The sequence below is a fragment of the Schistocerca americana genome, chromosome 3 (genome assembly GCF_021461395.2).
Source record: "Schistocerca americana isolate TAMUIC-IGC-003095 chromosome 3, iqSchAmer2.1, whole genome shotgun sequence".
NCBI lineage: Eukaryota > Metazoa > Arthropoda > Insecta > Orthoptera > Acrididae > Schistocerca > Schistocerca americana.
In genome coordinates, this window is record NC_060121.1 from 939,279,191 (window position 1) to 939,293,745 (window position 14,555).

At 42.7% G+C, this 14,555-nt stretch overlaps 1 protein-coding gene across 4 annotated transcripts in view; it reads right to left on the minus strand.

Moving 5' to 3' along the window:
* Positions 1 to 6,632: 6,632 nt before the first annotated feature.
* The window catches only part of LOC124605953 (transmembrane protein 41A-like), a 60,018-nt gene continuing 52,095 nt past the window's right edge, over positions 6,633 to 14,555 (minus strand). For 3 of the 4 annotated variants that reach the window (XM_047137915.1, XM_047137917.1, XM_047137916.1), the window contains exons 5-6: positions 13,850 to 13,988; positions 6,633 to 7,114 (exon numbers count right to left, since the gene is read on the minus strand). In XM_047137915.1, coding sequence (XP_046993871.1) covers positions 6,903 to 7,114; positions 13,850 to 13,988 — 351 coding nt within the window. In that variant the 3' untranslated portion in view covers positions 6,633 to 6,902. The remainder of the gene's footprint in view (positions 7,115 to 13,849; positions 13,989 to 14,555) is intronic. The other variant, XM_047137914.1, reaches the window with a different exon arrangement.

The window sequence follows — 14,555 nt, forward strand, 5'->3', positions numbered from 1 at the left end:
ATCAGTGAAGCGTTTGCGTAATGGGACCTTACTAGTGGAAACTTCCAATTCCCAGCAAGCAACAAACCTCCAATCTGCTAAATGCCTTGGGGAGCATGCCATAGACACTGAACTGCACAGCACCTTGAATTATAGCAAAGGTGTTGTGACATGCCGGGATCTAATCGACATTCCCAAGGAAGAACTGCAACGTGAGTGGGCTCCGGATGATATCATTGATGTACAACCTATCATGAGAGGGTTGACAATCTTGTCAAATCCGACTCCTTCATTCTGACCTTCAGTAGCATGAAACTTCCTGAACATGTTAAAGCTGGCTTCCTTCGCCTTAGTGTGAGGCCTTATTTCCCGACCCCCAATGCGCTGTTTTAAATGCCAGCATTTTGGGCATATCACCTTAGGGTGTATAGGCGAAGTGACTTGTGGCAACTGTGGTAAGGCTGCTCATGAAAGAGTTAGTTGCTCGTCTCCAGCCAAAGGTATCAATTGCTCTGGAAACCACCCTGTATGGAGTAGGGACTGCCAAATATTTTTAGAGGAACGCAAAGTCCAGGAAATAAAAACAACCAAGTGTATCCCCTATGGTGAGGCCAAAAAGATCTACAAGTCGATGCAACCTCATACATTTGCCACATCTTTTGCATCCATGGTTCAGAAGCCTACTCCAAAAGCCGATGCCTATACGCAGACAGAGGTGGTGAGAGTTGGCACTAACACCTGTAGCTGTCAATGCACTTGCAACGCACTGCACTGTAGCCCCTACTCGAACGGCAGATAAAGGTACAGTGGCGAACTTGGGCCAGCCCCTGGTGCCTCCAACAGCTGAGGCTGTTCCGAAGCCCGGTACGGCCATCACCACTCCCACGTCGGCTCCCCCAAAGCCCACCAAACCGCAGAAAGCTCCTCTACAGCAGCAACAGCGGGTCAAATCACGCAGTAAACCATCTGACCATGCAGATGTTGTTTTACGTGAGGCTTCGTCTGACTCTTCCCCAGAGCTCATTGAGTATGACGTATGTGTGGGGGAATCACCTCGCCCCACGCCTGCCCTTCCACCTGCTGCAGTCTCCCCACACTGTCGGAGAGACAAGATGGAAGTGCTACCGCCTGTCATAGATGGCTCCCATACTTCAGTGGAACTTGCAGGGGTTCAGGACACATGTGAAGGAACTTTGTCTACTCTCTCAGGGTAGACCACTGTGTCTGTGTCTCCAGGAGACTTAATTCCATCCATCATACTCCCCCGAGCTACAAGGCTATACACTCCACGAAAAGGACGACCTGCGTGGAGAGAGAGCTAGAGGAGGTGTAGGTATTTCCGTCAGGACGGACTACCACTCCTCGCCTCTCTCGCTTACGACGACTTTACAGGCCGTCGCTGTGTCCATGCACGTGCGTCATCCATTGACTGTCTGTTCGCTTTACTTGCCCCCACATGATACACTTGATGACGTGGCCCTCACCAACCTTCTTACACAGCTCCCCCAGCCAATCATTATTTGTGGTGATTTTAATGCCCACAATGTGCTTTGGGGCTCTGCAATTACCTTTCCCAGGGGTAGAGCAATTGAGATCTTATCCTGTCATCCTGTGCCTACTTGCTCAATGGAGGATAGAGCACTCACCTCTGCACAGCGACTGGGTTGTTCTCTGCTATTGATATCTCGCTTTGCTCTCCAGCTCAATGGGAAGTGGTTGCTGACTTGCACAGCAGTGATCACTTCCCAATCTGGATTCACCTGCCAGATGGTGTGGGCCCCGAAAGGAGACCACCAAGGTGGGTGCTCAGTGGAGCCAACTGGACACTTTATAATCAGTTGGCCCAGTTCGAACACTGTGCGAATGTTGAGGCGTAGGTGGATCATATTACCAAAATGGTCCACCACGCCACTGCAGCATCCATTCCACAGGCCACTGGAAGAGGCAATCTGTCCCTTGGTGGAGTGCCGAATGCCGCTCTGCAATCAGGACCAGGCGTGCGGCTCTGCATCGGTTCCAGTGTCAGCCGACTGCTGAGAATCTTGCAGCCTTTCGGGTGGCAAGGGCAAAATGTCGCTGCATTATTTGTGAGAGTAAGAAGAGGTCATGGCAACAGTTCCTGAACACCATTAATCGTTCCACCAAAAGTTCCATTGTGTGGGAGGCCATCAGGAGAATTTCTGGGAGAGGAGGGAGCTGTCCCATGGCTTCTGTAATGAATAACGACACTCTCCACACGGATCTGCGAGACGTTGCCCAGACTATGGCAACGTATTTTGCCACGGTTACTGCAACAACCAATCAGTATCCGGGTTTCCGGCGCCGTAGAGCGGTTGCTGAGAGGTGTAGTCTGTACTTCCAGTCCACCTCTCATGAAGTTTACAACTGCCCATTTTCTATAAGAGAGCTGGATTCTTCATTGTCTGCAGCTCGTGACACATCCCCTGGTCACGACAGGATCCATTATAGTATGCTGCAGCACCTCACAAAGCGCAACAAAGAAATCCTCCTTTACTTTTTAATGCTATTTGGGCGTCAGGTCACTTTCCTGACTCATGGCATGAGGCAGTTTTAATTCCTTTTTTAAAACCTGGGAAAGACCGCACGAACCCGAGTAGCTACCATAGAGTTTCCCTCTCTAGTTGCCTGGGATAGACCTTGGAGCGGACGGTCAACCGCTGCCTTGTCTGGATGTTAGAATCCTGGCAACTCCTTAGTTGCTTTCAGTGTGGGTTCAGGAGGTTTCGTTCCACCTTCCATAATCTTGCCCTCCTGCAGGCAACTATACAACAAGCTTTCCTACGCCATCATTACCTTCTAGGTGTATTTTTTGACATCGAGAAGGCCTAAGATACCACTTGGAGGCGTCTCATCCTGGAGCAGCTTCACGAATGGGGTTTTCGTGGTTGTCTTCTTCTTTTTATTCAGTCTCTCCTCTCGCCACGATATTTAAGATATCGAATTGGTGACGTCCTGTCTGACCGCTTTGAGCAGAAGAACAGTGTACCTCAGGTTAGCGTTTTAAGTGTGACTGTCTTTGCCATCACTATTAATAGCATTACCTCCATAGTGAAAAGTCCTGTCCAGTGTTCCTTGTTTGTGGATGATTTCTCTTTGTTTTGCTTTTCTTCAAGCCTTGCAACGACAATGCGTCAGTTGCAACTTACTCTTAGACGTTTGGATGACTGGGCGCAGAAGAGTGGTTTTAAGTTTTCCACCGAGAAGACCATGGTGTGTTCTTTTTCACCGTTCTCGTTCGATTCTAACCTTTCCTGAGTTGAGGATAATGGACAGTATCCTTACTTTTAAAGACACGGTGAGATTTCTGGGGCTCATTTTTGACTCTAAGCTTACGTTGTTACCTCATCTTAAAGACCTGAAACGACGGTCACTGAAGGCTTTAAGTATTTTGAAATGTCTTAGTCACAGTACATGGGTAGCCAACAGGACTTGTCTGCTCCAGTTTTACAGTGCGTTTGTGCGATCTTGGTTCGATTATGGGTGCACGGTGTATGGGTCTACGAGGCCTTATTGTTGGACATTCTGCACCATGAGGGGCTTCGGTTGGCCACTGGGGCATTCAGAACCAGCCCCATACCAAGCCTCTGTGCAGAGGCTGGTGAACCGCCACTTCATATGCGGCGACGGCTACTTACAGTACGCCAGGCGTATAAAACTTTGTTCACACCATACACACCTGCATAACATACCGTTGCTCAGATTCCTCTGGCATGGCTATTTCATAACCGGCAACATGCAATGCGGCCCTATGGCATTCGTGCACAGGATTGCCTCTCTGCGATGGATATGGCTGGTCTTCATGTTTTACATCCTGTTTGGAGCAGATTTCCACTTTGGCTCCTCCGGAGACCCAGACTTATTTTAGATTTGACTAATCTTAAGAAAGATTTTACATCCCAATCTCTGTTTTTTAACATTTTAGATGTGCATCGCAGTTTTACCGTCGTTTACACTGATGGCTCCAAACAGGAGAATTTCCTTGGCTGTTCTGTAGTGTTTCCTGATCGTGTTGCCCAGATTCGCCTCCCTGATGAATATACCGTATTCGCAGTGGAGCTCCACATGATACTGAAGGCACTGTAGCTGATGAATCGTGTTTGGGGCAATCGATTTCTCCTCTGCTCCGATTCTCTTAGTGCCTTACAATCACTGCAGAATCTGTACCCAACTGAGGCAATGGTCCAGCTGATGTATGACCAATTCTACCCGTTCCTACAGCGGGGTAAGGAGATGTCCTTCTGCTGGGTGCCTGGTCATGTAGGAATATGGGGCAATGAACAGGCCGATCAGGCTGCTAAGGAGGCCTGCAGAGAGCAGGATGTGGTCCAGTGTCCTCTTTCCTTGCAGTCTGTCATTTCTCCACTCCACAAGAAGTGCATGGAGTTGTGGGAGGAAGAATGGCTGGTGGTGATGGCCAATAAACTGTGGTTGGTGAAGTCAAGAACTCGGCCATGGCGTTCCTCCTGCCGGTTGTTCAGGCGGGAAGAAGTGACCCTTACACGTCTTCGGATCGGGCACTGTCCTCTCACACATAGCTTTCTATTACGGCAGGAGGATCCCCCATTTTGTGATGATTGTGGTGTGCACATCTGTCCAGCACATTTTAACAGACTGCATTTTATACCGTGATGCAAGGGCAGAAGCACAAGTTGATGGGGATCTGCCTTATGTTTTAGCTAACAATGAGACGCGTGTGTCTAGGGTTTTAAAGTTTTGTGATGTGTCTGGACTCTGGCCTAAACTTTTAGGCTGGAGGTTTTAGTGTATTGCAGAGTGGCTGGCTCCTCCCTTTTTTCCTTGCTGTCAGTCAGACACTTCCATCTGCTATATTGTTTTAGCTCCCTCTACCACTTTCTTCCTGTGTTGTCCATGTTTTACTGCTGACGACATGCTTTGTCCCACGCTTCGGTGTGGGTAGGAACATATTTTTCAAACCTTGTTACCTGTGTTTTACTTTCTGTTTTATTTTACTGTTCTGATTATTTTCTTGACACCCGTCTCAATCTGTTACTGAGTGGGCACTGAAGACCTTGCTGTCGTGCGCCCAAAAAAACCCTCTACTACTACTACTACTACTACTCGTACCATTGAGGACCGATGTCAAGAACATCAATGGCACACTAGACTGCAACAGCCCAGTAAGTTGGCAATCGCTGAACATTGCCTGTCGGAACTCCACAGCATGGATTATGACCAAATCAAAGTCCTGACACAGACTTCCAAATACTGGGACTGTGTCATCAAAGAAGCCATAGAGATCAGTGCAAGGGAGCCACAACTAAATTGTGATAGCGGTTATATCCTTAGCAAGGCATGGGAACCCACAATCACCCGGATTAAGAAGATAAAGGATATTTCCCAGAGTGTACCGTCTTCCGGGGAGGAGGGAAGAATAACGAGAGCGGTGCCAGCAGACCCTCCTGAACAAGAAGACCTAGGATGCAGCGCCCAGACGGCAGCGAACGGACGCTGTACCTGGACCGCACGCGGGGCGCAGGCCGCACCGACTCATAGGAAGCAGCTGAGGGAGGAATGGGAGGGGGATTGTCCTATATATACATGGCGCCGGCCCACTGCCGGTCAGTACATCAGCGCACCTGATGATGGAAATGTGGTCGATTGCCGAAATATTGTGTCCTATGCACACTCATACCAGACCGTTCACCCGAGATTTATTTTGTTAGCTGATGAACTGTCGAAATAGAGCGTGCATCACACAGGAACACTTCAGGCCAATCGCAAAAACCTTCCAGCTACAATCAAGAAAGGAGTTCTGCATCTGAAGAAGCATGAAATAAAATGCCTCCGCAATAACAAAATGATAGTTCTGGCATGGCAAGGTAAATGAATTGTTCTCATCATTTCTACAAAAGCAAATAGCTCAGTGACACTTATAGAAAGGAGAAACTGAAAGGAAAGGGAAGAAGTAATGTAACCAAATGTGATTACTGATTATACTTTCAAGATAGGTGTAGTGTATTGATCTGACCATTTTACTTCCAGTTATGGTTTTCTGATGAAAAGTCTGGAGTGGTGGCAAAAACTGTATTTCCGGTTGTTGGAAGTAGGACTTGTAAACAGCTATTTGCTATACAAGAATCACTGTGGGAAAAACATCTTGGAAAAACTGCCTCACAAAATATTCTGTAAAAGTGTTACAAGAGACTTCATTGGTGAAGAAAGAAACCCAGGGCAGAAATGAGGACCTTTGTACTGTAATGTTTTGGAAATATATTTGGATGAAATCATATTCTTTGCTTTAATGTATACTCTACCTGTTGGTCAGTGGCCTCATTGTTTCCATAAAGAAAACACACAATTCTCTGTGGCATGCTCGCTGCCCAGGCAGTGGTGATTTAAATAAGAGTACGCTGAGCTGCCTTACGGAGTGCATAAGGTTAAGAGCAAGTACCACTACCATTACAAGTAAGTTAGCACACTGAAATTACATTTCAAAGGGCCAAGATAATTTTTATTAACTAGAAAAGGCAGTTATTTGAATCATGGCAGCTGAACTGACACCTGCTGACATGATAAACACTTGTACTCAGTTTATACTATCAGTGTTTTCATTGCATTCATGTTGACTCCCGCTCTCAATCAGAGCCAAAGAATTATTTGCTTTGTTATTTATTTATTTTAAATACAAATACATCATCAAGCATCTAGATTCTACATGAAAGACTGGACAATATGTTAAGGGAAGCAATCAAGAAGGAAAACTTAAAATACTTATACATTATTTCCAGTTTGTCTCAGCCTTACAACACACAAATATTAAATAACAATGTTAAAAAAATAAATCTTTAATGTATGTACATGTTTAATCTTTGCAAGATTATGTACTTAACAAATAAAAAAGTGCTAGTACCATCAAGTTTAACCAAAGTTAACTTTGGATGTTAGCTTTTGTGGCTGTGTGTATTTTTCTGCACCGAACTGTCCAAAGATTGTTGGATTTTGTGCTTGCGGATGACAAATGTTGGCAACAGTGATGCAGTTGCCATCAGACCCAGTCTAATGAAAGTTTCTGTACTAAACAGTGTGTCAAGAGACGTGATGGAGGACAGAACTTCACCAGCTTGAACGCACATAAAATTATATGGCATTAAACCTGGAACAGATATCATCAGTTATAATTAGAAACATTTCCACAGTTCCTACTGTCACTACCATCTTCTTCTCTTGGCAGTCTCTCGTTTCTATAGGAGATACATGTAAAAACAATTGCCAAAAAAGTGACATTTCACTTTATTATTTTAATACATTCTATCTGAAAGAATAAGTACTTTTTTTCTAAGTTTTACAAGAGAGTGAAAAAACAGCATATAAAAAGGGGGAATTTGTTCTCAATTTGGAAAAGATACACACATCTCATACTTAAAACATTGGTGTGATCACCTACTAAATTCGATTTCAATTTAAGTTTCTAAAAATTCAGAAAAAAGCTTGTGGTTTCTGTCTACTAAATGGATAACACTTTGATGGCAGAAAAGAAAAGTTTATGCTTATTAGAAAACATACATTGAATGATATTTTGAGTTCAATTTACCTTCATATGTGAAAAAAAAAAAAAAAAACTGAATATTGCTTAACTCTTTATTATCAATAAAGTGTCATAAAAATCAACATTCCAAAAATTTACTCCAGTAACAGTAACACACATTATACTAAAGTGTCATAAAAATCAACATTCCAAAAATTTACTCCAGTAACAGTAATACACATAATACAAAAAGAGTGTATGTGGGGCGGGCGGGGGGGGGGGGGGGGGGGGACCTCATCACCTGCACTGTCACTGTTCCTCTCAGCATTGGGCCACTGGAAGAAATTTTCATAAAATTTCTAGAAATCCTGCAGTATATGCTCACTCTGTTTCTTCCACATCTAACTATTTATTAATCAGCCAAACATCCCAGGACAACAGAATCCTGGGAAGCATGATGTTTTAAGGTTACTGTTGTTTTTTGAATATGAATTTGTGAGTGATACACTACGCCATATATAAATTTGTTACAGCTACGAGTCTCATGTGTGTACTAGAAAAAAATATTACTTTCGATTGTTCCGCAACAGCCTTTCCTAGTGACTCAGTAGGTAAGGGCATTTTCTTGTAATAGTCCCGCCCACCACTATTTTTCAAAATAAAGAAGACTTCCAGTGTTTCAAATTCTGTGAAGTCTTTTTAAGGAAGAAATCTCTGGTATTGGGAAACAAGGAATGGCCTATAATGGATAAGTTTTTTTTTTTTAATCCACCTTATGAAAACACAATTAGTTTATTTTTATTTATTTTTTTTATATTTACCCAGACATGTTTTGACACCTATGGGTCAAATTTTTGTTTCTGTAAAATTCTAAGGGCTGCAACAGTTAAATTATTATAAATTTGATATTGTGTTTTACAGAAATAAAAATGTTTGGGTAAAAATTAAAAAAAAAAAAATCTAATTGTGTTTGCATAAGGCAGATTTTCAAAACAACCCAATTTTTACATGGTTGCAGTTTTGCCTAGGTCAACCATATGAAAAAGAGGTATATATTGTTTATCAATTATGTATTTGAACCATATGGTACAAACATCATTGGCTCCTTTCCTTGATTTCCTTCATGATTACAAAGAAAACTTACACTATTTGGTTTTCAATTTGTCAACACTAAAGCAACTGATGTATATGTAACATAAGTAAATTTCTTGGATGGGAATTTTGGTAATGGAAGCATCTGTAAGACCAACAATATTATCTTGCTCATAACTTCAGTTTCTGATAAAACTTCTTTGTTCTTTAGTGAAATTATAATTCTCACAGAGGTGTCCACTTTTGTTGTGAAGTTTAACATTTTTTGTGCAGGCATCAGTTTGAGTTTGAGCTAATTACAGATTAAACTAATGGAGGTAAAATTTGTATTTCACATTTGAGTGTAGATACAAATGAAGGAGTGTAGACTACATTGTCTTCATGTCTAATCTAGCATCTAAGTACTTTATATTCCAAAAATGAAACAGGCTCAGCTTAGTTGGAAAAGATTTAATATGACCACGAATCTGATAAGAGATTTCAGGAATTATGGTACTTTGCATACATTAATTTCTTGCCATTAATCAAACTATTTCATTTGAAGGAGATTGTGTGATATTTTAGAGGGTCACTTTGAGGCTTATGCTCCTTCGCATTGGGCCTTTCTATGAGTAGTTGTGAGAAAATATCATGATCATCTTTGGTTTTGATCAAATTAATAGTGTTGACTGAGCACAAATTTTTGTCAATACTTAAATTACAAAAACACTGCATGCAAAACCTACAGTGAGGACCTGTTGCTTCTGTAGGAACAATACTCTACTTTGACTGGATTCATTATAAAATAACCCCCCCCCCCCCCCCTGCTCTCTCTCTCACTCTCTCTCTCTCACACACACACACACACACACACTCTGAGAGAGAGAGAGAGAGAGAGAGAGAGAGAAGATTCTCCTCAACCAAACAGTCTTTGAATGTTGATGATAATGTGAACGCTTGTTATAAGCACACCTTTTATTAATATCCAATATGTCTGCACAGTATTGTACCACATCATCACGATACAATATAGCAACTGAAACAGAAGCACCTGGAGCCCACAACACATGTTGTTTCTGCAGTCATTGAAGTTTTATAGGGGCTTATATATTTGAGGTATGATTTCTTTCTCCATCAAGAATGAAACCAACTGCTTGAGAGATGAGCACCACCATACTAGTCTCCGCAACATAAGCTGTGGAGGGGGTTGTGATGAAGCAAGCTGGGATATTCTTTCTTCCCCTCTTGTTTTGCCAGCTACCTACTTAACTTCATTTTTTATCATTTCTGAACTAATTATCATTAACGTACATGAATATAATCTGCATTTTCAAAAAAAGAGAAAGATTAGTCCTCAGTTTTAAAGAATATAACACCAGATCTAATTTTGTGCTTAGTTTTATGTATGTAATTGATTTTCTAATTTATTTTGACTATTCCTAGTTAGTATCTTTTGTTACAGGACAAAATCAGTAATTGTTTCGTAATTTAAATTCTACTGTTGACGTATAAACAAATATAAATTATATAATAATTATAAACATTTAGAGGAACAACTAATTGTATTCTTAAAGGATTTATCTGGCTCTATTCGAAAACATGTTAGCAAAGCCGGCTCTTAATTAATTCCAAAGTAATTAACAGTTTTGTCAAAAGTATTCTTTGTGCACCTACTTACATTTGTTAATTTCATGATTTAAACAAATAATTCAGCCTAACTCTTGTAGTAGAAGAAACTGTTAAAAAGACGGAATTTTCGATGTATTCAGTTAATTTAATGAGTTAGATTTTAATTGTAATTTCTGTAAATTTAACTTTGAACAATGTGTAGTTTCAGTACCTGTTATTGCGAAGATATACACTCCTGGAAATGGAAAAAAGAACACATTGACACCGGTGTGTCAGACCCACCATACTTGCTCCGGACACTGCGAGAGGGCTGTACAAGCAATGATCACACGCACGGCACAGCGGACACACCAGGAACCGCAGTGTTGGCCGTCGAATGGCGCTAGCTGCGCAGCATTTGTGCACCGCCGCCATCAGTGTCAGCCAGTTTGCCGTGGCATACGGAGCTCCATCGCAGTCTTTTAACACTGGTAGCATGCCGCGACAGCGTGGACGTGAACCGTATGTGCAGTTGACGGACTTTGAGCGAGGGCGTATAGTGGGCATGCGGGAGGCCGGGTGGACGTACCGCCGAATTGCTCAACACGTGGGGCGTGAGGTCTCCACAGTACATCGATGTTGTCGCCAGTGGTCGGCGGAAGGTGCACGTGCCCGTCGACCTGGGACCGGACCGCAGCGACGCACGGATGCACGCCAAGACCGTAGGATCCTACGCAGTGCCGTAGGGGACCGCACCGCCACTTCCCAGCAAATTAGGGACACTGTTGCTCCTGGGGTATCGGCGAGGACCATTCGCAACCGTCTCCATGAAGCTGGGCTACGGTCCCGCACACCGTTAGGCCGTCTTCCGCTCACGCCCCAACATCGTGCAGCCCGCCTCCAGTGGTGTCGCGACAGGCGTGAATGGAGGGACGAATGGAGACGTGTCGTCTTCAGCGATGAGAGTCGCTTCTGCCTTGGTGCCAATGATGGTCGTATGCGTGTTTGGCGCCATGCAGGTGAGCGCCACAATCAGGACTGCATACGACCGAGGCACACAGGGCCAACACCCGGCATCATGGTGTGGGGAGCGATCTCCTACACTGGCCGTACACCACTGGTGATCGTCGAGGGGACACTGAATAGTGCACGGTACATCCAAACCGTCATCGAACCCATCGTTCTACCATTCCTAGGCCGGCAAGGGAACTTGCTGTTCCAACAGGACAATGCACGTCCGCATGTATCCCGTGCCACCCAACGTGCTCTAGAAGGTGTAAGTCAACTACCCTGGCCAGCAAGATCTCCGGATCTGTCCCCCATTGAGCATGTTTGGGACTGGATGAAGCGTCGTCTCACGCGGTCTGCACGTCCAGCACGAACGCTGGTCCAACTGAGGCGCCAGGTGGAAATGGCATGGCAAGCCGTTCCACAGGACTACATCCAGCATCTCTACGATCGTCTCCATGGGAGAATAGCAGCCTGCATTGCTGCGAAAGGTGGATATACACTGTACTAGTGCCGACATTGTGCATGCTCTGTTGCCTGTGTCTATGTGCCTGTGGTTCTGTCAGTGTGATCATGTGATGTATCTGACCCCAGGAATGTGTCAATAAAGTTTCCCCTTCCTGGGACAATGAATTCACGGTGTTCTTATTTCAATGTCCAGGAGTGTATAAGGGCCCAATTTTTGGTCACGAGACAGTCAGTCCACAGCCGAGTTTCACACAAGAAACCTATGTTGGTTAGAACAACAAAAATGCTTCAACTTAACCGTGGAATAAGTGTTAAACAATTAGGCCATGTTTAAAAACAATAACAGTGTCTTCTCCATACTATCTGATTATTCTTCAAGAACTGTGAACTTTTTGGTTAGGTTTTACTGCTCGTAGATGTTCAACAGGAAACTATTGTAGCAGTATGCGAAGGTTTGCCTGCAAACTATTAATGAGGCTTATCGAAAGTTAAACAATAGTGCACTGGCCATATAACTATGTATTATTAGGGGGTTGTGAACAGTGAAATTAAAGTACTGTGAAATGCAACTGCACACCTCTCGGCTACATTATTTACAGTAGTTGCACTTCCACAAACCATATTTTAGCCAGTGCGTCAACACCAAGGACAACAAATCAATGAAAAGATAAAGCAGGTGTTACCACTACAGGGACTGTAAAACAAACACCCATTCTTCATTTTTTTAATTTATTAGTACACATCAAAAAGAAATTTGTCCTTTTCTACATAGTCTCCTTGAAATTCTGTACATAGATTTCTCATGTGTGAGGAGTCTGAGAATCCCTTCGTAAACTGTTCGAAGACTTGACATGACCTGACTGCGTCTGAACTCACTTTTACTGTCACATTTTAGGGACATGGATTAAGGTTTCAGACCATTCCATTAATGGATGGGCAATGAAAAGAATGATCGTGGTACACTTCTAGGCAAGCTATTATTTTCCCAATTTTATCTGCACAGTCTCTTTGGGATAGATATGTAGGCGACTGAAAACTATGTTCAGTTTCCATCATTGAAAGGCAGTTCTTGAAGTTTTCTAAGCACATTCTCACAAGATGTATGATGCCTCCTTCAAGTGTCTGCCATTTGAGATTTTTCAACATTTCTGTTAAAATCTCTCACTGGTCAAACAAGCCTGCGACCAAATGCATCAGCCTTCTTTGTGTACACTTTATACACCTGTCGGTCTGACCTGATATAGGCCACATACATTGAGCATGGACAGTTGTTATGTATGGGCCATATGTGTTTTATTCAGTTTCTTTTGTAGACAAACTGCAACTTCCGAGTATTCTGACAATCAATTAAAGCATGCCATCAGATTTAATTAGAACCGAGATTGTGATGATTCCACTTCATACATCTACACACTGTTACTCCCAAATATCTGTATGATGTGAATTACACTATTTGTAACTCATTAATACTACAGTCCAACAATACTACATTTTTACATTTTGTGAAGTGCACAACTTTCTCTACATTAAAAGCTAACTGCCAGCCTTGGCAGCAGGTTGATATTTTCTTGAGAATGTTTATATGAATAAATTCCAGACTTTATGAATGCTTTGTTGCACCCAAACTATGTTTAGAAAATTATAACTAATAGTTGCTGATGTAATGTTGCATTGATTTTGGAGTTCTCTTCCATATCTGTACTTCTGTTACACATACTAAAAAGAAAACAAAAGAGGACTGGATGAAGCGTCGTCTCACGCGGTCTGCACGTCCAGCACGAACGCTGGTCCAACTGAGGCGCCAGGTGGAAATGGCATGGCAAGCCGTTCCACAGGACTACATCCAGCATCTCTACGATCGTCTCCATGGGAGAATAGCAGCCTGCATTGCTGCGAAAGGTGGATATACACTGTACTAGTGCCGACATTGTGCATGCTCTGTTGCCTGTGTCTATGTGCCTGTGGTTCTGTCAGTGTGATCATGTGATGTATCTGACCCCAGGAATGTGTCAATAAAGTTTCCCCTTCCTGGGACAATGAATTCACGGTGTTCTTATTTCAATGTCCAGGAGTGTATAAGGGCCCAATTTTTGGTCACGAGACAGTCAGTCCACAGCCGAGTTTCACACAAGAAACCTATGTTGGTTAGAACAACAAAAATGCTTCAACTTAACCGTGGAATAAGTGTTAAACAATTACTGTACTCACCAAGAAACACAGTAATGAGAAACTGTGTGAGTGGTACACCAGCTAATGGTGCTATAAGATTTATCAACCAGTTTGGTGTAACAGGAAAGAGTCGCAAGAACAAAAGATAGTAGAGCAGACAATTTGAATTGCTAGCAACCTGTGAAACAATAAATGATCTGTATTTATAGACATGTACATAAGCATAAAAGTATATAGTGACTATGCATTCTATAAGTTCCTACAGAAATATGTCAACAAGATTAAAATTTCAATGATACAGATACAAAGTTTATATGTAAACAACTAAATAAATTAATAACACAAAGACACGCAAGTTTGTCTCATAATAAAATTTAGGTCACTTATTGTGGATGACAACCAGAAAGTTGTGCAATTAGAAGCTTTTTTATACATCATCTTTTTGTTAGTACATGTATTGTTTGCCTCAAGACATAAATTATTTTGAAATCTAATAAAGAGAGCTTCCATGGTTCATCTGCCATCCAGTAAATTGACTGCATGCCCCACCCACCTCAGTTTTACTTTCATTACAATCATGATTATGTGTCTTACTCCAGTCTGTTCCCCAATCCATTTCTTTGTTTCCCTGTGACTTCCAGTAATTCCCAACATACATGTTCTTTCCTTTCTATTTGATCCTCAGTATTTGATGATGGTTTACACATTAAAAGGCTATGTCCAACAAACTTATGCTAATACTGGA